Source organism: Peromyscus californicus, unplaced genomic scaffold (assembly GCF_007827085.1).
Source record: "Peromyscus californicus insignis strain IS unplaced genomic scaffold, ASM782708v3 Scaffold_13__1_contigs__length_99412109, whole genome shotgun sequence".
Lineage (NCBI taxonomy): Eukaryota > Metazoa > Chordata > Mammalia > Rodentia > Cricetidae > Peromyscus > Peromyscus californicus.
The window spans coordinates 58,847,149-58,870,993 of NW_026294424.1; the positions used below are offsets into that span (position 1 = coordinate 58,847,149).

The 23,845-nt window shown below is 43.2% G+C and overlaps 1 protein-coding gene across 1 annotated transcript in view; it reads left to right on the forward strand.

The window, feature by feature from the left end:
* Positions 1–23,845, forward strand: part of Fam114a1 (family with sequence similarity 114 member A1) — a 70,675-nt gene that overhangs the window by 14,107 nt on the left and 32,723 nt on the right. The window contains 3 exon segments of the mRNA XM_052734985.1: positions 11,777–11,864; positions 22,411–22,524; positions 22,655–22,764. Coding sequence (XP_052590945.1) covers positions 11,777–11,864; positions 22,411–22,524; positions 22,655–22,764 — 312 coding nt within the window.

Genomic DNA, 23,845 nt, shown 5'->3' on the forward strand with positions numbered 1-23,845 from the left:
GAGCTTAGACAGAACCGAGGAATGAGGGCAGTGCTTGTGTGCATGTTGGTAGCCAGAAGGACAGAAAACAGAGAGGGCCTGGAGGTCAGTCCCAGGTCAGGTTTTCTTTTCTTTATTTTTGAGAATTTCATACACGTACACAATGAAATACGATCATACCTACTCCCATTTCCACCTCTCTAACACACCCATTTCTCCCAAATTTCCTGTCCCCACTTCATGAATTTTTTTTTTTTTTTTTTTTTTTGGTTTTTCGAGACAGGGTTTCTCTGTGTAGCTTTGCGCCTTTCCTGGAACTCACTTGGTAGCCCAGGCTGGCCTCGAACTCACAGAGATTCGCCTGGCTCTGCCTCCCGAGTGCTGGGATTAAAGGCGTGCGCCACCACTGCCCGGCCACTTCATGAATTTTTAAATAACTTACCGAGTTAGTTTTGTCCATTTGTTTATGGGTGTGGAACCACCCACTGAAGCATGGGAAGTCTATCAGGGGCCGCACCCTCAAAAAAGAATGGTTCACAACCCCCAGCAACTATTCACTACTAATGGGTCTTCAGCAAGGGGTGGAGCCTGGAGGCCTTCTACTCCATCTATGCTGGAATTTTGGCTGGCTTGATCTTGTACAGGTAATCATGGCTGCTATGTACCCATGATTGTATTAACCGTATCGCATGCCCAGAACACAGCACCCCTCAAAACTCTTTTTCATAGTTCAGTTCTTACACTCTTCCTGCCTCTCTGATGTCCCCCAAGCCTTGGGGCTGCTGGGGTTAATATAGAGGGACCATTTAGGATGGAACACTGAATCTCTTACTCAGCACTTTGACCAGTTACATCTCTCTCTATTGACTACTGTCCACTGCAAAGAGACGCTTCTCTCCCAAGGTTGAGGGACTATGGGTGAAATCAGGGATGGAAGGGATGGGCTAAGCCCAAAGGAAGCAGGGTATGATACAGAAGCCTACTATCTCAAAATCAACTTAAAAAGGAAAGTGGAAGGATAGGAGAACACATGTGAAATGGAAGAAGAGGGGGAAACAATTTTAAAGATTAAATAAGGATGGGAGCCAGGGAATGGGGGAGAGGAAAGGGTAGTGGCGGGTTAGGGAAAGCCAAAGATCTATTAAAAAGCTTTATTGGCAAGCTAATTTCAAAATACAACTCAATAAAAAAGAATCTCAACAGAATTTTACCCTGTGTAGCTGGACAGTGTTGCTCCCAGAAGACAGGTTATTAAATGAATATCACAGTTCAAGGCAGGCCCCTGAGCTATGCAAAACAATATATTACCATTGTCCTTGGCTGTCCACCGCCATCACTACATGGTATGACTCTGTTGCTGAAGACACCACGTACTTTGGCTGGAGAACGTAGAGAAATCAATCTCAGACTTACTGGAGAAACTTCTTTCCTGTTGGCTAGCTTCCGTAGCGCTGGAAGTTACTATGTAAGCTGTCAGGGGGAAGATGACGTCAGGGGTCTGACTCAGCACTGCACCCTGGCTGCTGCAGTCCTGACCTGGCAGGCAAGATGTACGGCTGGTGCAGTAGTGGCATGGGAGTAACCGGAGTAACCAACCACTCTGTGATTTGCCATGAGGCCTGCTCCACAGGGCAGAATTTCAAGTCTGGTGCTGCAATCCTGGTCAAAAGCTCATGGCTTGGGCAGTCATAGGCTCTAAGCAGAACTTGCTGTTATTTTGGTAAATGGTCATGTGATCTCATTGCCTTCAAAATATTTACGCTTACACCACAGGGTCAGATTTTAACCCTTCTGTGTGGAGGCAAATTCAGTCTCACTTCAGGAATTACCAGAAAAGTACATTCTACTCTCTCCCTGTAATATCTTATCCTGAGTTCCTTAAGTTGATATTAGAAGTGATCAGTTTTGTGCCTAATCTTCAAATACTGGTCATTTGTTATATTTGCCTTTTGTTGGATGTTTACAGGCAGTCTTCTTGCAGTGATGAAAATAACTCTATCAAGCCAGATAAGAATAAACTCTTTTGAAAAAACAAAAAAAATAGAAGCAGGCAGACAGGAAGGAAGCCCTTGAAATAGAAGTGCATTTCCAGATTGGTTACTTGGCTACTGAACACAGGTTCCTTAGTAATGAAAGATTCTATTGGGAAATAGTCAAGCTCAAAAGCCTCCCTGAGCCTAAGGTTTCTAAGCCTGATAAAGTCTCATCAATCTCTTTAAAGAAGTTTCTGTAGGAAAAACGTCTTCTGGAACACGTGAGAGTTTTGTCACACTGTGCATAGATGTCTGCTTTAAGTGATCTGTGTCTGCACAGTTGCTGTGAATCTGGGTCTTACCATTGTGTTCACTTTGATCAGAGTGAGTGGAGACTAGGCCTTGACAGTAGAGTGGAGTGACCAGGACAAGGCCAGAGAACAGGATGTGGCCAGTAGTCTACCTGGTGATGACTGTATCAGTTATTGTGTGATGCTGTGCACAAACACCCAGCAAAACAACCTAAGGAGAGGGAATATTTACTCTGAGTCATAGTTTCAGAGGGCTCGGGCTATGGTGACTTTGTCCAAACATCACAGTGGTAAAGGCATATGACGGAGGACATGTTTCACCTTGTGATAGACAGGAAGCAGAGATAATGAAGGTGCCGGAAGAGGCCAATCTAGCTCCCCAGGATATCCCCCCCAGTGACGTTCTACTTCATATGTTTGCCATCTAATAATGCCTTAATATTATGAATCCACCAAGGATTATTACACTCACAAGTTTGGCGCCCTCATGTGTGACAGTCTTTGAAAACACCATCAGACACACTCACGGACATGCTTTAGACACTCCTAGGCTATCTTTATCTAATCGTATTGTCAACCAAGACTTTCCATCACACTGCTCTGAAGGATCGCACCATTTATGCTCTCAAGGAGACTATCTGTCTTCAGGACAGGTAGCCATGGAGCTAAGCCTTTCTGCATGATTTACTCAGAACATCTGTGAGAGAGAGTCCCCATGCTCACTTGAACATCAGATGTTAGGATACCTCCTCTTACACCCTCTACCAGCTGCATGCCACCAGGAAGCTGAGAAATGTGGCATCTATAAGATTTCTGCAGTCTAGCTAGGTCGGGTAGTCATATAGGAGCAATTATAGCTGCAGCATGAGGGAAGCCTTCAATGGAACATTTATTTAAATCAATCTTGAGGATCAGTTCTGAGAGGTTTGTCTTGGTTCAGAATGGTACTTGCAAGATTTGATGATATACCAGCCTAGCGACCCTTAAAAGACCCAGCCCAGGTCAAGTTTCTCTAGATTCTGGTGTGTGTGTGTGTGTGTGTGTGTGTGTGTGTGTGTGTGTGTGTGTAGTATGTATGTATGCATATGTGCATTACAGTGTGCACATATATGTAGAGGCTAGAAATTAACACTGAGTCCGTCATCTTTGTATTCCACCTTATTTTTTTGAGACAGTATCTTTCACTGAACCCAGAGCTCACTGATTGGCTAGACTAGCTGGCCCAAAAGCTTTTCTTATGCCTGGACATGTAACGGTGTGAAGACTCTCTTAAATATCTTTAATCATCTATAAATCTTGAATACCTTTCTTTTCAGATATTCCAGGTGCTAGTAAAAAGGACGCTGTGTTCATCAATTAAAATCCATTTCTGCGCCGGGCGGTGGTGGCGCACGCCTTTAATCCCAGCACTCGGGAGGCAGAGCCAGGCGGATCTCTGTGAGTTCGAGGCCAGCCTGGGCTACCAAGTGTGTTCCAGGAAAAGGCGCAAAGCTACACAGAGAAACCCTGTCTCGAAAAACCAAAAAAAAAAAATAAATAAAAAAAAAATCCATTTCTGCAATTCAGAATGCTAATTAGTAAAGCATCAGATTGCTGAGAGGTGCTGGTAGCAATGACTTTACCAGAGGCCATGGGAGTATACACCAGGTGACAGCTAGTGTTCAGCAGGTCAACCCACCAGATAAATAACTCTCTATTGGGGAACACCCCCTCCCTAGGCAAAGTTCGTGGGGTCCCTGGCTGTGGAAAATGGTTGTTTTCTGTCTGTAACTTTCTCATGTACCACCACTTACCTCCGTAAAAAGAACAGCCGTGGGGTGCTGTCCACAGCCCATTCATGTGTGGTTTACATCTTCGGACACACTTATAGTTGTGGATGATCAGGAAGATGATTTCTGTTTAAGCTGTATAATTCTGATGGATAGAAAGAAAACATACTAGAATATTTTTCTTAATTGACACAGGAAAATATCAGTATTCTCATTCTCAAAGACAGCTAATTTTAGACTTCAGAACAAATTCAAAATAGACTAAGCTGCCCCCCTGCAGAAAATACACAAAGACCAGTTCCTCGGTGTTTATTGCTAAATCAAGATCAGGCTGTTTATACTGAGACAATACCCCCTCCAGTGATTGACTGCACAATCCCTACCACTCAAGATTCTGCTAACTAACTGTTACTGTTTAGTCCTGAACTTCAATGTCATTTTCTGTCTGGGAACCCTAACCAACTCAGGCTACATGCTTGGCCAAGTGTTATTCGCTGGCCAGTCAATGTGACCCTCCTAGCCTGAGAGAAACCATGTGATTCCTTACGCGTATCAGTTTGGCTCTGTTTCTGATTGTTTACTAAAGAAATGCCTTGTGACCCTGAAAATGTAACTCATAATTGTGCTGAGTTTGGCTGTGAGGGGGGCTGTGAAAAGCTATGGAGAGAACTGCTGTGAAAAGAGCTGTGCAGAGGGTGTGTGTGTGTGTGTGTGTGTGTGTGTGTGTGTGTGTGCTGAGGGAAGGATGGAGCAGAATGAGCAGAGAGAAAAGAGTGAGAGATAAAAGAAGAAGCGTGAGAGTAAGGTGAGGATGATGAGTGAGTAAAGAGTGAATAAATGATGTAATATGTGAAGGAATGTAACAGAGTAGAGAGAAGAAATGTATATAGAAGAGAGCCATGGAGTTATATAAAAAAGATGTAACTGTGCCAAAGAGGCATATGGCTGTGTGGAGAATTTACGGAGAATGTAAGAGTGTGGAATGTAACTTGGCTGTATGGAGAATGTAACAATGTGGAATGTATCCATGTGGTGACAGAGATTTACTGAGAGGATTTTTTTTAAGATGAAGTAAAAGATTAAGTTATCAGAAAGCATGAATGTTTCCTTATTTACCCCTCAGACAGATAGAAACATTTCTGAATACCCTCAGATAAAAAAGTTTCCTAAAGCCCTTGCTCCTCTGAGGTCTTCTATTCACAACCCTGGAGCAGTTCTCAGGAGCTGGCCTCCCTCACGGACTGTGATATCAGGTGTCAATGGAGGCAGAGATAATAGAATTGCTTATTGTGGCTGCCTCTGGGGCATGGCTTTCCTAATGAGGATGCCTTGCTGACATGAACTGTACATATTTGATTGGAATTAACTTAATTGTAACTCAATCTAAGAAGCATACATAATATCATACTGTGCATGTGAGAGTGTTCTAAAAATAACTGAAATCGTATTACTAAATGCTGACCATAAATGAGTAATAATGAAAAGATAGGGCAATGGCGGTGCTGTTGGATATAGTTTGAGTTGGATCTCTGTGTTCAAATGTAATTGGCTCCCATTATTTCATAGGGAGTGACACTATTAGGAGGTGTGGCTTTGTTGGAGTTCATACGGTTTTGTTGGAGGAGGTGTGTCACTGTGGGGGCAGGTTTTGAGGTTTCCTATGCTTAGGATACCACCCAGTATCTCAATCAACTTCCTGTAGCCTGCAAGATGTAGGACTCTCAGCTACTTCTCCAGCATCACATCTACCTGCACCCTGCTCTGCTCCCTGCCATGATGATAATGGACTGAACCTCCGAAACTGTAAGCCGATAACTCAATTAAATGTTTTCCCTTACAAGAGTTGCTGTGGTCATGGTGTCTCTTCACGGCAACAGAAACTCTAACGAGGACAATTTCTAAGGGATAAGGTTAGAAGATCGGTTCTCAGTGTGGCGATGATGGAAAACCGGACCTTTGGGAAGTAGGGCTCAGTGGGCATCCTTTATATTCCTGGGGAAGCTGTCTTAAGAAGGGATTAAAGCATCTCTCATGAGACTCTTGAACTCTCACAGGAATGAATGGTTAAGGTATGAGCCTAAGCCCTGAGTTGTTCTCTGGCTTCCTGTTTTGAGATGTAATTCCTTCCTCACATGCTCCCACTACTGGGGACACAATTCTCCTTGAGGTCCTCAGCAGAACCGAGCCAGTGCTGGAGCTTGCTTTGAGATCTCCAGAACTGTGAACACCTTTTCCTCAAAAAAATGTGCCAGCCTCTGGTATTTTGTGATAGTCAAAGAAAACTGAACTGATACCGATGTAAGAAACTAGAGTGCTTTAAATCTAAATATGGTTAAGCTTCAAATCCTACTGGGATGTCGAGTAATCAAGACTAGCATGAGCCCATAGCTCGACAACAAGGAAGCCATTGTGACTTTGATGCAAAGTGGTGGCAGGAGGAGACTTGCTGTGTGAGATGGAGGAGTGGTGGCAGTCGTGGGTACAGAAGATAGTCATCTTCCTGAAGAGGTGGAGAAGAAAGATGTGGAGCGTAAGCCAGAGAAGTTTGAAAGAAACCCTTGTTTCTGTTGTGGTTCTGTGATGGAGACACCGTAGACATGATCAGACGTGAGAAGTCACCATATGGAGAAAAACAGAGGCAGGAGATGGCGAACCATCCAACTCCAGCCCTGAGGGGGTCAGGTGGAAAAGACAGTGGTCACAGAGAGGATGACACTGTTTCCATGGCAACAGAAAGGACAAAATCATTGTCAGTTGGCTTTGGTATCCTTAGATTTAAGTTTAGATGGGTTTTGGTGTAAGCTGGTATGTATATTGTATATAAAAAAAGATCTGCCTAGATGCTTAATTTAAAGTTAGTGTTTAGTTTATTAATACTGCAGTTTTAAACACTCAACTCTTCCTTGGGATTTTGTTCATCTCACAAATCATAGCTCTGTATACAGGTCCAGCAAAACTGAGCAGCCACTTACCAAGGAAGTTTGATTAATGTTTGGTCCTTCCCCCCCTTCCCAAGTTGAATATATTCAAATGTTTTAAATAGCAAAAATGTGATACATTCTATTTCCTTGTTAAGTACCTCATTTATCTATAGAATACAAAACCTTGCTGAGCACTTAATTGTTATAAAGCTATTAAATTTATAGAGTAGGCTTAAAGAACTAAATGTTAATGTAGTATTCCTAAATGTGGGACAATTTCAACCTAAAGTCTCTAATGTGATAATTCAGCTATTCATTGTAAATTGGTTTTCAAACCTTGTCACCCTGTTAAGTTCCATAAATATTAGTAGGACAGAAAAGGTCAAATGTGCACAAAAAAACATTAATAGCATGGCTTTGGTGCCTTGGCCTTTTGACATTTAATTTTTAAATCTTCCCATAGTTGAATTACGTGTACTTATCAGGGAAGAAAATTACTTGGAACTAACTGAGGCCATTGTGAGCCAGACCTTCTGACAGGGCTGTGGGTACCCAGGACAGCTTGCAACCTGCCTGCCACACTGAGGCTCTTTTTAGAATATCTTTGCCATGAGTTACAGAACTCGAGAAAGGCTTGGTCTCCTGGGTCCGATGGCCGACATCCCTGGTACAGGATATGCACAATACCTGACTCCTCATCTGTCTTGGGGATGGGACATCCTGGTTGGTCTTTTACCCTTAACATAGGAATATACATTTTCCATCTAAATGTGGACGGTCTTTGTATTTGATGGACTTCTTAGATTTTTTCTTTCTAAAATTTATTTATTTTATGTATATTAGTGCTCTATCTGCATGTAAGCCTTTATGCCAGAAGAGGGCATCAGATCTCACTATAGAGGGTTGTGAGCCTCCATGTGGGTGCTGGGAATTGAACTCAGGACCTCTGGAAGAGCAGCCAGTACTATTAATCATTGAGCCATCTCTCCAGCCTCTGAGATTTTTACTTTCTATCTATGTATAGTTTTGAACACGTTCACCTAAAATAAATAATAGTTCATTGTTTTCCTAGAAATCTAACCCAAGGTTTCACACAAGCTAGGCGAATGCTTTGTGACTAAGCCACATTTACAGCCTGAGTAAATGATGTCGTCGTTTTGTTGGTGGTAATGATGGTGTTGGGGATGGAACTCCGGGCCTTGCTCATGTCAGGCAAGTACTCTGTCACTAAGTCACAGCTCCAACCTAAAAAGTACTTTTTTTTAAATGTTAAGTGGGATACGAGGTATTTAAATGTCTTTTCTAATTAAGGAACTTTGAGATCCTTGGAATCTTGCATTGTTAAATATTCTTAGGACCACACAATGGTTGCTGTTGTTCGAAGGACCAACTAGGTTTTATTTTTTATTAATTTTATGTATATGGGTGGGTTTTTTTTTCTACATACATGTCTGTGTATCACCTGCGTGCCTGGTGCCCACAGATTTCAGAAGAGGGTGTTGGATCCCCTGGGACTGAGTTATAGATGGTTATGAGCCACCATGTTAGTGCTGGGAATTAATTCCAGGTCCTCTGAAAGAGCAACCAGTGCTCTTTACCACTGAGCTATCTCTCCAGCCCTTCTAATGAGGTTTTAGATGTCCTTGATAAATCCAAGCCTGATTTGCTCCTACTGGACAAGGTCATTCTTCTGAATCTGTGAGAAGGAAAAAAAGTGTAGAGAATTCTCATAGGATGATTTCTGCTTTCTGAGTTAGGCCATGATGGCCTCTGTTAAAGGAGGTGGAGATACATGGGTGAAGGGTGAGAAGAAAGCTTTATGGCAACATTTAACCATGTGAGATATGACTTGACCCACTCTGCTTATTTTATTTTTACTTTGAGTGTGGATGTGTGTGTTTGCACATGCCCACATGCCATAGCACACATGGAGAGGTCAGAGAACTTTGTGGGGAAGGCTGCTTCCTTCTGCCCTTGTGTTGGTTCCAGGACTTGAACTCAGGTCACCAGGCCTGCATGGCAAGAACCTTTACCCACTGAACCATCTCATCAGTCCTATGCTGCAATTTCATAGGCTTCTAAGTGTGTGGCATAACGACCAGTTAGTGGAGACAATACTCGTGATGACATATGTAATTCGTGGTTAATATTTAATTTATATTTTTTGTTCTGTGTGCACAGCTAGCCAGTTGAGGATTTTTCTATTGATTATAAACATTCCTTGTAACTAGTCAAGAAGCCCCAGCTCAGTGTCAACGACTCTCATGAAGCAGTTGAAGTGTCGCTTATTACATGGCAATAATAATTTCCGTTTGCTAGCCAATTACCAGCGGTCAGGGCACATTAAATATTGTAGACTTGAGTCAGACGCTGTCACCCTACGTGTATTGTTCTTCCTAATCACGGGCAGTGATTGGCCATATGAAAGAATGATGTTAGTCATCAGCTTACATCTGTCTTCCTGATGGCACAAGATTGCCCCTGGATTCCATTGCCAAATCAGGTGAGCAATGTAGGTACCACAAACGAGTTCAGATAGTCACGAGTTGTGGTGTTCCACTCATGTTAGCAGGCCTCTCTCTGTTTCCAGACAGAAGGAACAGCTGACAGCCAGCTTGCCAAGCTCTCTCCTTCGTAGTCTTAAAGCTGGTGTTTCGTGTTGTTACTACCTAACATGCATGGAGTGTTTATATGACTGGGACTCCACTCATGACTTTATATGAAATAATTCTTTTGGTCTTCACAAAGCCCGTGAGGTTATTGGTTCTGATATATATATATATATATATATATATATATATATATATATATATATATATATATATATATATGTGTGTGTGTGTGTGTGTGTGTGTGTGTGTGTGTGTGTATACACATATACATACACATACATACATATGCATATATATATATATATTCATTGAGTATACTCCATGTACAATTTCATAGACGTCTATGATAGAATTGAGTATATTCCCCTGCCTCCCATTTTGAGCTCTCCTCTGCCGTTGTCTTGCATTTTGTAATGAATGAATGAGCGTTTAGAAGAACTTTAGTAACTCATTTCTCAGAATGGCAGAACCTCAATTCAAGCCCAAGCAATTTAATTCTGTGACCTTTTCTATTGCTCATGTCTCCCTGCTGAATGGATGATGTTTGGTATTTACTGGGTACATCAGTTAGGAATGCATCGAGATACAAATAACTAAAATCCAACACATAGGGGTTTACAGAACAGCGATGTATCTTTCTCCTATAAAACAAAAGATGGAGACAAGCAGCTCCTGGCATTGGCTTAGTGCTCTGTCAGCATCAGGACCAGGGATGCTGCTTCCTTGACCTCTCCGTGTAGCAGCAAAAGCGACTGCTTCAATGTCAAGCATCATTTCCACATTCAGGGCAGGAGAATGAGTTGACAACGGCCATCACTGAAAATTTATCACAAAAGCCAAAGCCTCTCCAGTTATACCCGTCTTTGGGAAACACTGGTCATGATAACACCCTTATCTGGAAGAGTGAGAGGCAGCAGGAAACAGGGAGCTGGGGATGACTGACGGCCAGCCTCAGAGCTACAGAATCTACAGATTACATAGGCCTCCTCCTCTTCCTCCCTCCTATAAAAAAGCTCTAATACTTTGCATGGTTGACTCCCAATGTATTTATTCTTCCTGTGCTTTCTATGGTCCGTTTGTGGACAGTAAGAGAAAGCTGTGCTTCTGCTAACTGCGTCGGGACTCACTGAATCTACTGCAGACCTAAGCGAGAAAATGGATGAATATCAGTCCTTTATCCAACAAATATCATTAAGCACTCTTCTCGTCTCTAGGGATGGACTAGTGACCAAAACAAGAAAGAAAGGGAAGGAGACAGAGAAAAAGGGATCAAGAGGCAGGGATGGAAGCAAAACTGAGGGAATCTTCTAGAACACAAAGATGGGCATGCAGCCGGTCCCAAAACTAGGAACCACAGATCTGAGATCCTTGAGCAGATCTGTGCCGCGGCCTGGGTGCATGTCCATGGTGCACCCCTTGCTTTCCCTTCACCAGCTCGGCAAACAGAATAGGGTGGCCCACGTTGCCTGAAATTTCACATTCTGTTGAAACAAACAACTCACACCAGTCCACAGTCTCCAGTCTGTAGTTCAGAAACCAGGCAGACAGAATGTGGCTGCACAGGCCAGGGACAGTTTCACCCCTGCAGGCGAGGGCTGGAGTGACAGGTCACTGGAGGTCATTGGAGTGAAGTCAACAGCTTGAATACAAATATCCCATAAAGCTTTCTCTGTCACCACCCCTCTCCAGGCTAGTCGATGCCCTTGTTGGACACTGAGTCAATCTTGGACACCTCCATCCACCAACCACACTACCGTTCCCGTCCCCACGCCACGAGTCTGGAAGTTAACCGTCTTGAAAGGCACATTTATTTAGCTCTGGCAGAATGGGCTAAATCAGGGTCATTTTAAATGTTTTTGAATCACTTTTGTGTTCTAATGTGTTCCATTTCCCTGCCCCCTCCACTCCTCTAATCTCTCCCCTCACCCCTGCCAGCCCTTGTCCCTATCTTTCATAGAATGGGAGGAACACAGCTCCCTTCTCACATTGGGCCAAGTCCACAGGAGCCAGCACCTCCATTACTCAGTTTGGTTCCAAAGTACATACCGCAATGTGGGTCAAGATACTCTTTTATGACCCTTATAAACTATAAGCCCGGGAGATACAGTTAACTTAGTGGTTTTTGTTCCTGAATCTTCTCTGCGTCTCTGAATGAAGGTGTTTCCATTCAGAGGCAAGTATCTGACCTGCTGCTAATTTGTTGTTCTGCAGGCTGTGGACTCCACACCACGGCCAGGAGGATGGGCAGGCTGGGGATCCTGGGGAAAATCTCTGCTCTCATCTGCATCAGCCACAGTAGGTAAGTGTTGGGTGTCGCACCAGAAGAGAGTTCAGAAGCTGGACGGGACAAGGGATGGTGACTTAGCATGTATTGATGGAGTTTAACGTTTGCCCATGAGAAGTCCATTTTCAGTGTCTCATGCTCTAAGAGCATCATGTACATTAATATGTTTGTTCCTTACAGTGACTCTGTGAGGAGATATCCTTACTCTCTCCATTTTACAGATAAAACGCTGAACCGCTAAGAGGCTAGGACATTGTTCAAGTCAGGATTGTTTGGGGTGGGATTTGGAAACCACGTAATGTGGTTTTAAACCACTATCCTATATTATCCCTTAAAGTATAGATTTATATACACACACACACACACACACACACACACAGATATATGCATGTGTATGCACATATTTATGCATCTACATAGATGCAGGTACACACAGAGTTGTTGTTTTTTTTTGTTGTTGTTTTTGTTTTTAAGATTGAGTCCTACTGTGTAGTCCAGGCTGACCTTGAATTTGTGATTCTCCTGTCTCAGCCTCTTGAGTGCTGGGGTTACATGTGTGCACCACCACACCCAGCTCACTCTGTTCTTAAAGCTGTGTGTTTATCATCCACCTCTCATAGTTGTTGTTTGTTTGTTTCATGTCATTTTGGTGTTCTGTTGTTTGAGAGACGGTCTTGCCATCACCTGAATGTCGTTAGCCGAACCACTCTCTTATTCTCTAAAAGAACTTGAAGTATCTTGATAAAAAGCATTCCATAGCAGGGCATCACAATAAAAATAGAACAAAACATGCAAGTAGGAAACACACACACATATCCCAGGGCTAATAATGCCACAGTAACTGAGTCCCGACCTTAGCCCTGAGAGCAGGGCAGGAGAAAGAGCTGGCAATGCCCTACTGCATTGTTTATTTCTAATTGAATGATAAAATTAGCTTATTTAAATAAATCTATTCTCCTGGACTTACATTTTAGGATAAATTATATATTTGTTTTTTTGAGACAGGGTTTCTCTGTGTAGTTTTGGTGCCTGTCCTGTATCTTGCTTTGTAGACCAGGCTGGCCTCGAACTCACAGAGATCCGCCTGGCTCTGCCTCTGCCTCCCTAGTGCTGAGATTAAAGGCGTGCACCACCACTGCCCGGCTCTATATTTGTTTTTAAATAAAAAGAAAAAATAATGGCTAGTGTCTTTCCCAGCTCAGGTTTCTTGGTATAGTCTTACATTCTAAATTCTTTTGTTTCCCCCCTTTTTTTAAATTGACTTTTTTTCATACAGTATATTCTGATCATAATTTCCTCTTCCTCACTTCCTAGTTCCTCCCTACCCATCCAACTCCATGCCTTCTTTCTCTCTCTCTTTAGAAAACAAACGGGCAAACAAAGCAAACCAACAGAAGAAAACAAACAGAAAACAAAACAAAACAAAAAGCACAAGAAACACCCATGCACAACCCATGAAAACATAAAATCAGTAACCGTAATAAATAAGCAAAAGACCATTAAGTGTTGTGAGACACAAAAAAAATCTCCAAAATACCTTGAGTTCATTTTGTATTTCCTGTCTACTGCTGGCCATGGGGCCTCCCTTAAGTGTGGTTTGTATCCCCAGCAAGACTCCATTGGAGAAAACTATATTTCCTTTGTGAGCAGTTGACAATTGGAGATAGCTTCTAGGTTAGGGATGGGGATTTGTGTCCACTTCCCCTCTCAGCCCTGGGACCTCATCTTGCTTGGATCTGTGTAGGTCCTGTGTATGCTACCACAATCTCTGTGAGTCGTGTGTGTATCAGTCCTGTTGTATCTGGAAGGCACTGTTTCCTTGGTGTCTTACAACCCCACTGGGTCTTAGGTTTTTCTGCTTCCTCTTCCACATAGCTCCCTGAGTCCTAAGTGGAGGAATTTGGTGAAGACATCCCATTCCCCCCTTTTTGTTTAAAATAAAAAGCAAAAGTTTTAACTAACATAGAAAAACTATATACAATAAGTACAATAACTACATACAAATATATACAGGCAATAATTACATTAACGATGTCTAGTCCATTAGCATTTGACAAATTCAAAGAAGATACTCCGTTATCTGTCCTATCTTGGTGAGTCCAAAGTGTTGTACGTATTTCACTTTTTGTCTTACTTGCATTACCAACCCCAAACTATCTTTTGATGACTCTCAAACTTATACACTTTACACATCTTATGTGAGTGTCTTTTCTGAACTTCTTAAAAAGAAAAACTGTCACTACTAAAGTCTTCAACTCCATCAGAGAACTAAGAAGTATATAATACTATCTGAGTAAACAGGAAGTGGAGAGCAAGCAACTTCCAGAACTATAGAAATGACAGAAGCAGCGGGCTACCGGGACGGTCACCCAAGTTTCCTCTACACCGTTGGAGCATCTATCTTTGGTCTATGGGCCTAGAATATCCGCAGACTTTTCTATGAAGCAGGAACTTTGAAGGACTGTCCCACCTAATCTTGGCAAAGTTCAGCTTTTTCTTTTGTGTCCTGCTTGTCCAGTTTATACAGCATACTGTCAGCAGTCGAGGCAAAGGCAGTTCTTGCCCAAATGGCTAGCTTTGCCACAATGAAAGCAAACTTCATGTGGAGGTTCTTCAACACCATCATCCTTTTATGAAGTAGATTGGTGCTGCCAGGAACAGACATGACTCACTGTCACGAAAAGCCCTATGTTAACAAAACATTTTAAATGCCATATTCTGTAGGTCTTTGAAATGTTTGAAGACACATATTCTGTAGTTCTTTGAAATGTTTGAAGACCATCTAGCTATCTAAAATGTATCTCTGTATGATCTTGAAAACATACCTAACATAACTACAAGTTTGGTTGTTATAGATGACTAAATAGTACTACTATTATTCGTCACCATTCATTGTCACTGCCCCAGTGACTATAGAGGAAGTGTCACTGAATGTTATTCCTAGATTGCTCTCAAGGCCTATTTTATAGATGTCTGGTTGGTACATAGTGTAGCTCTGCAATGGCCTGTAATAGCAATGACCTGTCATACTGACCTTTGTGTCACTATGACCAAAATACCTGAGGATAACTTAAAGGGAGGAACCACGTATTGGCTCAGGAGGGAGACAGAACAGGACAGAGTTCTAAAGACACACTCCATGAGACTTATTTCCTCAACATAGGCCACTTTTATCACCTCCCAGCAATGATATGATTTTGTAAATTTGTCCATGGATTAATCCATCAATCCTCCCTGAGAAACACCATGAAAGACACACCAAAGGCATCCACTCTTTGTCTAGGTGTTTCCTAATCCAGTAAAGTTGATAATCAGAATTAACCATCATAGAGCCCAAACAACAGCAACATATACTGGGTTTTTCTGTCTCAAATCTGTTTATGTGCTGTATTTACATGGATTGATTTGTGTGTGGTGAACCATCCTGAGATCAGTAATACTTTCAACACAGATAAATTTCTTCGAAGTCCTGACATAGGAACTAAGTCAAACAACATGAGAGGAGACGGTGTGAGGGGTCCTCAGACTGGAACCAGAACGCAGTGGTTGGGAGCTGGGTTCCCAAAAGATGATGGAACATCACAGCCGGAAGTGGAGGTTGGAGTGGGACCATCTGTGAACAGGGACTCTGTAAAGTTACATGTTCCACTCTGCTCAGCCCATCAGGCTCCAACAGATGACTCCAAACCCATGGTCATACAGACAGCCCTGGTTAATCTCAGTGGGACACACCCACCCACACCAACCCACCCACCCATACACATACACACACACACACACACACACACACACATGAATGGGTGAGAGAGATTTGTGGGGAAGGTGGAAGGTGGACAGGAATGGTAGGACATCGGAGGTGAGGTTAGTCAGTAAGTGTGCGAAGTGTACATATGTAAAATTGTCAAAAGTTGAAAGATTAAGAAATAGAAAAACTTTTTTTTTTTTTTAAAGTTATAGGTTCCTGCCTGAGCTGCTAACTCAGTGCTGAGGGGTAACTTCCGTGACATTCAGAGAGAATGTCAATCCCAGGGCTTTGTAGCATTAACAGTTTATCATCATGGGGCAACAAAACTTACTAGAAAGCAAGGCACTCGCAGCCACAGAGAAGCTCTTGAAGGTTTATAAATTGCCTGCAGAAAGTCAAGAAAGAAAATAACCACATTCAACTGTGATCGATTTCCACTCAAAGCCTCATGTTACCCCCAGGGTAATTCAGTTACAGACAGGCAGCAAAACACAGTCCTTCACATAGGACTGGCTACAGGACCAGAAACACAAGCAGAGCTCATAAAGACAGAAGAAACTCTGCAGTATAGCGGTCGGAAGTCTTTAGAGTTGTCGAGAAAGTGAACAGAGAATAGAAACATTTGGAAGGAGATACTTCCTTGGAATCAACACTGAACCATGCGTGCTAGGATGGGAGACTCAGTCTCGAGGACTTCCGACCTGTCGTGGGAAGTCACTGATTCAGTAGCTGCACCTTGTAGGTGCTCTTTGTGACACCCAGGTTCTCTGTTTGAAAAGGAGAGGCCGGGGGAACTTGAGAAAGCCTGAGGTCCCTTCCCACGTTCCACCTCGTAGCTACCTGCAGAAGGAATTCCGTATGTGTAGCCACTGTGCTCAGTGGAAACATACAGCACACTGATAGATCTTTGTCTTCTCTACATTGTTCTAGCTTGTCATCTGGCTTATTACTTTGACGCTAAGGGAAGAGGAAGTGAGAAGAAGCTATTGTCCCAATGTATATGTGAAATCAAACATTTCTCAGCCAACAGTTCTTCTCGGGAGGACCCTCCCTCTTAAAAGGCATCTGCGTCACACACAGACAAACTGTGTCACAGTCTAGGAAGACTTAATCATCGGCCACTCATGCCTGTGGGAAAATTCATAAAATGCAATAAAAAATCTTTGTCATTCCATGCAGAAACTAAAATGGGGAAATGCCAAAACTACAGAAAAATGACCAAAAAATTTCTAATATTGGTAACTTCAAAGCCATATTATGATAATCAGCTATGACTTCCCGCAAGCACATTGTAGACATAGCTTACCTTTAGAATGTATTGCTAAGAGTAAAGTGATGGTCCCATTGTCAAAACAAGAGCTGATAGTGCCAAGACATAAAAATTCCAGAGTCAAACCTCTACAGAAGGGAGCAATTTTTTCCCAGATCTGCTGGAGGCCTAAACACTTATTTGAAAAGTTGGTTGTGACGGTTTCATGACTCTAAACATCTAAGGCAAGACTATCTGGTTGGGTGATGGGAAGCATCTGATCATATTAAGGTGTTTATTTTCTCAAAATCCCTGTTCTTCTCCTTTCCATCCTTGCCCAAGTTGCAGTTTTTCACATTCTAATGACACCCTTTACCAGACCTGTCCAAATAGCATCAGTGTTCATTATAAAGAATGGCAAAGTCATCAGAACTGTGCTTCTGTGGAAACTCCCCTCTGCACAAATTACCATTGACTGCAAGGGAATCTTTATCTATGTATCTGTTTACCTATCTGTCTGTCTGTCTGTCTAGTGTGAAGTGATGCTGAGGATATAAAAATTCCTAAGGGTTAGGAATTTTAGAGAACTCTCTATCAGCCAGGGTTCTCTAGAGTAAGAGAACTTATAGAATGGAAGTGAATAAGTATGGAAATTTATTAGAGTGGCTTACAGACTGTGGTCCAGCTAGTCCAACAATGGCTGTCTACCGATGGAAGGCCTAAGAATCCAGTAGTTGTTCAATCCATGAGGCTGGTCGTCTCAACTGGTCTTCTCAATCCCAAAGAAGTAGGCTCTAATGCCAGTGAAGGGATGGACTAGCTTCCTTCTTCCATGTCCTTTATGTAGGCTGCCCGCAGAAGGTGTGGCCCAGATTAAAGGCAGATCTTCCCACCTCGAAAGATCTTAATTAGAAGTGAGTCTTCCAGCTTCAAAGGATTTAAGAAAAAAAAAAAAATCCCTCACAAGTGTGCTCAACCATTTGGGTTTTAGCTCATTCTAGATGTTGTCAAGTTGACAACCAAGAATAGCCATCACTGGGGCATCCATGAAAAGGGTGATGGGATTAATGCTACTGTTTCCCACAGTGCTTTGCAATCTCTGTATTAGGAACAAGGTTGACGGATTTCTGGTGGACTTTGATGTGAATGTTGTTAGCTCAGTAGCACTTATTGCCAATCCTGACCCTAGGCTGGGGGTGTATGTGAGCATTTGCCTATAGAGAACTTTGGTCATCATTTTGGAGAGGGAAGAGTTTTCCAGAAGGAGAGTTGATTGGCATCTTTTAAAGCTGCATTTAGTTTGCTTTAGTTGAGCATGGCAGCCTCAACTGTATGTGTTTCTAAAACAAACTACTTTCTGTTACTTGTTACAAGAAGAGGACTTAGGAAGGAAATGAAACTGGTGTGCTGTATCACCCCATACCTCACGGCCCCAAACCAACCGCAACCCCACATCATACAGCACAGGGGTGATTCCAGACTATAAGCCCCGGCCCTGCAAGGCACAGCTGGGACAAAACAGAGTGAGGTTACACCGTGAAAGTGAACTTCACTTTGCTCTATGGTCACGGTGAGGTAAATCAAATTCCAAATCAAAATGTTTTAGAGGAGAAAGCTCTTGACCAAGGACCTGACTTCCGAGGAGTTAGAGAATCATGGTTAGAATGGCCCCCCACTATGACTCCCACAGAAAACTTCCTCAGTATAATGTCAGGTGTACACACATTAGTCCTGGTATCAGATGGACTGGGTTTGAATCCTACCTCCCACCTACCAACTTAGGGACTTTTGGCAGGTGATGTCACCTTGACAGGCCCCAGTTTTCTCGGTTATGGAAGGTGTGTAATACCACCTCCTAACACAGTATTATTAAGAATAGTAGATAATGTCATAGTCTAAGCTTTTTAATACAGTGTCTGGGAGACCCTAAAGGCTCAGGAAATGTCCAAACTGGAGAGATTTCCCTCATTACAGAAAAGTACATAATATAATTCTCCTGGTAGAGAAAGTACAGGATCAGAGGCACAAGAGGTGAATTACTGAACAAACGTCAGCTGAGAAACGGAGGAACCCAAGTTCCTAGGTTGATGTCGGTGTAGATTGCTTTTCTTGAGCGTGTAAGTACAGGTGACTGAAATACCAGTCGACTGTCTATTGTTTATAAATGATGCTGTCCTGGGACTCTCCTGCAGGCTTGTTTTGATTTGGGTTTGTTGTTTTTCTTTTGGCTTTGGTTGTGTGTTTTGCTTTCCAACATTCACCTACTGCAGCACGAAAACCAGACCCAGTCCCAGCCCAGCCTAAGAGCCTTGCAATTCTGGGGGCGTCCGTGTTTTTAGATTTTTAGAGTTCGTAGTGACGTGACGTTAATTCACAAACTACATATATTTGTTGTCTTTCTCTTGCTGGTGGACGCCAGCCACTGTCTCTGAAAATGGAGTCATCGAAGTACCAGCAACTCTGTTATGATTTCCTTTTTCCGGGCACTAGATGTCACACTAAGTCAAGCTTTAGAAGTGACTCGACTAAGTAGGGTGTGGCAATCTCTACTTTACCTATGAAAGAATTTAAGCTTTTAGGTAAATGTGAAGCTTAACTTTGAATTTCTAGCAGAATTCAGAAAATATTTTCTTTTACTCATACACCAAAAAAATTAGAACTGTTAATCAGAAAACAGATAGCAGCTTCTTGGCATCTCTGTTCCATTGATTACATCTTGCTCGCATGCACATAAAAACTGTTTCATTCCAAAAACAAAGGGATTTTTCTAGAGACAGTTTATGCACACTTATATGTGGTCATTGGTGAGACCCCCTGCCCCACTTTGTTGTTTTTGTGTTGAGACAATGTCTCATGTAGCCTAGACAGGCCTTGAACTTGTTAAGTAGCTGAGGCTGGTCTTGAACTCCTGATCCTCCCATCTCTGCCTTCCAAATGCTGGGACTATAAACTGATAGTCCTTTGTATTCTGAGATGGTGAGAAGCTGTTCTTCCCAACAAAGAAACAGACAAGATTCTAACCTGCCAGGAACGGAGAAGGTCAAAGAGGCAATGATGAATGTCAGGCTTGCTGAACTCACACAGAAGGCTGTGTCCCCACCCACCCACCCACCCCACCCACCCCCCACCCCTGTACTCACTTACACTGGTTTTGACTTTCAGAAATCTATAGCTGTGAATCGTGGGTGCAGATTTGCCTGTGCAAATTTTCCTTTCGGAAAATATGTAGGTTTTTGTTGTTGTTTATTTCATTAAAAACAAAACAAAAACAAAACCACGACCTTAAGGAATCTGAAGTCAATGACTTAAATGTTTGCTGAAATTTCGATGAAATTCTATTGACATGTTTGGAATTCATTGGAGGCTAGAAAGAATTAATTCAAGCCAGATTGAAAGCTTATAATTAAGTCTTAGGCTTAGCAGTTTGTTTTTTCAAGTAACTCAGTAATGAGTCTGAGCTGTGTTTAATTATCTGCATGAGCGTAGGCACATATTTCTATTGTAATTAAAGTTGTAAATCATGTTTCCTAGGTTTTCAGGGTTTGTAGGTAATCTATGATGACAAATCACTTTCACTGGAACGAACCAGTAAATATCATCGTCTTGTGTTGAGGTTGTTTTGATAAGTCAGGTCATAATTGATAAAATAGCACTTTGTGTGTATGATGTGTTTGTATGTGGGTGTGCATGTGTGAATTTGTATGTGTACAGAGGCCAGAGTTAGTCTCAGATGCCATTCTTCAGGATGCTGTCCACCTTGCCTTTTGGGACAGCATGGCTCACTTGGTCTGAAATTTACTCATTAAATTAGAATGTCTGGCCATCAGGCCCCAGGGATCCACCTGTCTCTGCCTCCCTAGTTCTGAGACTGTAAGCTCGTGGCACCACACCCAGATTTTTTGTTTGTTTGTTTGTTTTTTGTTTTTTGAGACAGGGTTTCTCTGTGTAGCTTTGTGCCTTTACTGGGTCTCGCTCTGTAGACCAGGCTGGTCTCAAACTCACAGAGATCTGCCTGCCTCTGCCTCCCGAGTGTTGGGATTAAAGGCATGCACCACTACCACCCAGCCAACACCCAGATTTTTACATGCATGGGTTGTAGGCATTGACATCAGGTCCAAACTACTACTCCTTGGATTCACCTGTGTCTTCCTCTAACTCTGGAGATGGATGAATGGTCGTTTGAACAGTGCTTTGTAATTTTGACTGGTTCTGTTCAGCAGTGGAGTCTCCTCTGACTTGGCACTTTGCTCCTAGGTGTTATGATTACCACTGCCTTGGGTTTGTACAACCCAGGGTCCCTGGAGACATCCTTCCTTTCTTCTCGAATGCCAAGGCAGGGGACAGGCACTCACATGGAGATAGCAGGGCTGTTTTTCCTTCTAGATCTCTAATAGCCATGAGGTTCATAGTGAGCTGCCCATGTTTTGGTTGCTGCATCCTGTCTGGAAATACAGAAAGGCTAGAGCCCATCTGAATGGAGGATGTCAGGCTGTCTTTGGATGCAATGGGGACGAGACTTTTCTACTAAGTCAAGGATTGGTTTTTGCTCAGTGGATGGGAAGGTCTGCTCTGTACTCATCGAGGACTTACTGAATCCCAACTGTGCCAGTGTCTTGGAAATAAAGGACTGTCCCCTTTTGGAAGCACAGGTGTTACTTGTCCAGTGGAGTAAAACCAGTGGCCTTCAGTCTGGTTTGCACTATTAATTACTGCTTCCTGGCTTTCCCACTGACTGACCTTTTTTAGTTAGAGCCTTCAGGTCAGCTCAAGATCTCCCAAGATGCACGTTTAAGTAAATGTAGTGTTTGTTTGTTTGTTTTGATTTGGGGGCTTTGTTCATTTTGTTTTGTTTTGTTTTGAGACAGGATCTTGCTAAGTAGTTCACACTGGCCTATAATGCTATGTAGACCAGGCTCGTCTCAAACTTGCATCCTCTTGCCTCAGCCTCCTGAGTGTTGGGATCATAGGCATGTGCCACCATGTCTAGATCCACACCTAGAAATGTACTGAAGTTCGTCTGACTTCAATTCAGCCAGTGTTAACTGGGCACCTGCTATGTGCCGAGACTTCAAAAAACAAACGATGACAACCATAACAAACACGGATGGCAGATCAGCCAGCCACGTGACACTTAAAAAGCGTGAGGAAGACAAGACAGCCATGCCATTCAAAGACGCTGGCTTGAGTTTAGAATGTCAGTTTGCCACCACCGCCCGGCACCAAGAACGTCAGTGTGAAAGACAGCCATGCCATTCAAAGACGCTGGCTTGAGTTTGAAATGTCAGTGTGAAAGACAGCCAGTGTGAGGTACAGAAGGGAGAAGGGTCTGGAAACACAGTAAGGAAACTGAGTCACTACAGGACGGTGGCTTCTTTAAGGTCACTCAGCCTTGACCAGGCTGCGCTCATCTTTGGGCCCTACTCCAGGGAATCTAAATAACCTGTTGAGCATCTTGTTGCATTCAGGGTGGACACCCACCAGGCCAGATGTTTTGTGAGATCAGCCTGGGGGTGACAGACTGTGTGGCCTTCTAATGTGTCTGCGAACTACATATTTATTTCCTACAGGTCATGGGTTAACAGCCGTCAAAGAAAAGGCCGGGGCGACCCTACGAATCCACAGTGTCAATTCCGGGTCTCCTGAAGGGGCCCCCACTGATGCCGGAGATGGATTCTCTGAAAGTGAGTGGTGTGTTCACCTAGTGTTGGGGGGATTTTATTGTGCTGTGTGCACAGTTGCACAGTGGGAAAGAGCCCAGGTTCAGGTCAGCAAAACACACTCTAACAGGGGCCTTCTCTCTTGCCGCGACAGATGTGACTCCAGATCAGGACCCCGCCGGAGGCCCCCACCCTTCTCCTCCACCAGGGGCGGCAGGGTCGAGGGGCATGCTGTCAGCCCTCACCCACGTGGTTCAAAACACGGTGAGTCCCTAGCTGCTTCCTGTTTTCCCTAGTGGCTCACTCGTTTTGATCTCTCCATCTCGTGACCCAGATACATGAGAGAAAAGGCAGTCTTGCTCACAGCTTTGGAGTACGGTTTGTTATGCTTTCTGCCACAGAGTAGGTATAACCTTGGATCTGAAATAATAAGGGCGAGATGAAATGCAGCCCGCGTCTAAAAGGAGAGGTTTAGAAGGGACATTTTTTTTGTTGCCGATCTGATTTAACAGTGTCCTTTCCAGCTGCTGCAAGGACAGCCTCTGGGTAGGGGAAGGAACCCAGAGCTGGGACAGCTGTTCTTCCTGGATCGTGGCTCAATTTCCTTAAAATTACGAAACCATCTACATACAAAGGACTAGTAACAAGTCAGGAGGAATAGTCCAGGACCTACCCTGCGAGATCCCTGTAGTTCCCACTGTGCCCTTCCCCGCAGAACCCTAAATGGATCCCAGCGAGTCCTAACCTTCCTGTTTATTTTCACATTTTCATTTTAGGTTCAGTTGATTTTTAAAAGCCAGCTATATAACCATCTCACTCTCTCTTTCTTTCTTTCTTTCTTTCTTTCTTTCTTTTTCTTTCTTTCTTTCTTTCTTTCTTTCCTTCCTTCCTTCCTTCCTTCCTTCCTTCCTTCCTTCCTTCCTTTCTTTCTTTCTTTCTTTTTTTGAGACAGGGTTTCTCTGTGTAGCTTTGATGCCTGTCCTGGATCTCACTCTGTAGAGCAGGCTGGCCTTGAACTCACAGAGATCCACCTGCCTCTGCCTCCCTCGTGCAAGGCGTGCGCCACCACCGCCCGGCACCATGAAATATGGCTCGTGTTCTTTTTCAGTCATTTACCCATTTGTGATTTTAAAGAGAGATGACTGCCCTCACTGCATACCAGAAAGCTCACCAGACTCTGGCCGTGAGCTGATGCCAGGTCTTGCCCTAGGAAGTCAATTCAGCCATGCACTAGGGGAGGGGAGGGGGTTGTAGATGAGCAGGGAAGGTCATCTTACCCAGATGTCGGGGCGAAAGTATGCCAGAAATAAAGAAAATGACCGTCCTGTGCTTGCTCCTTGAGGGC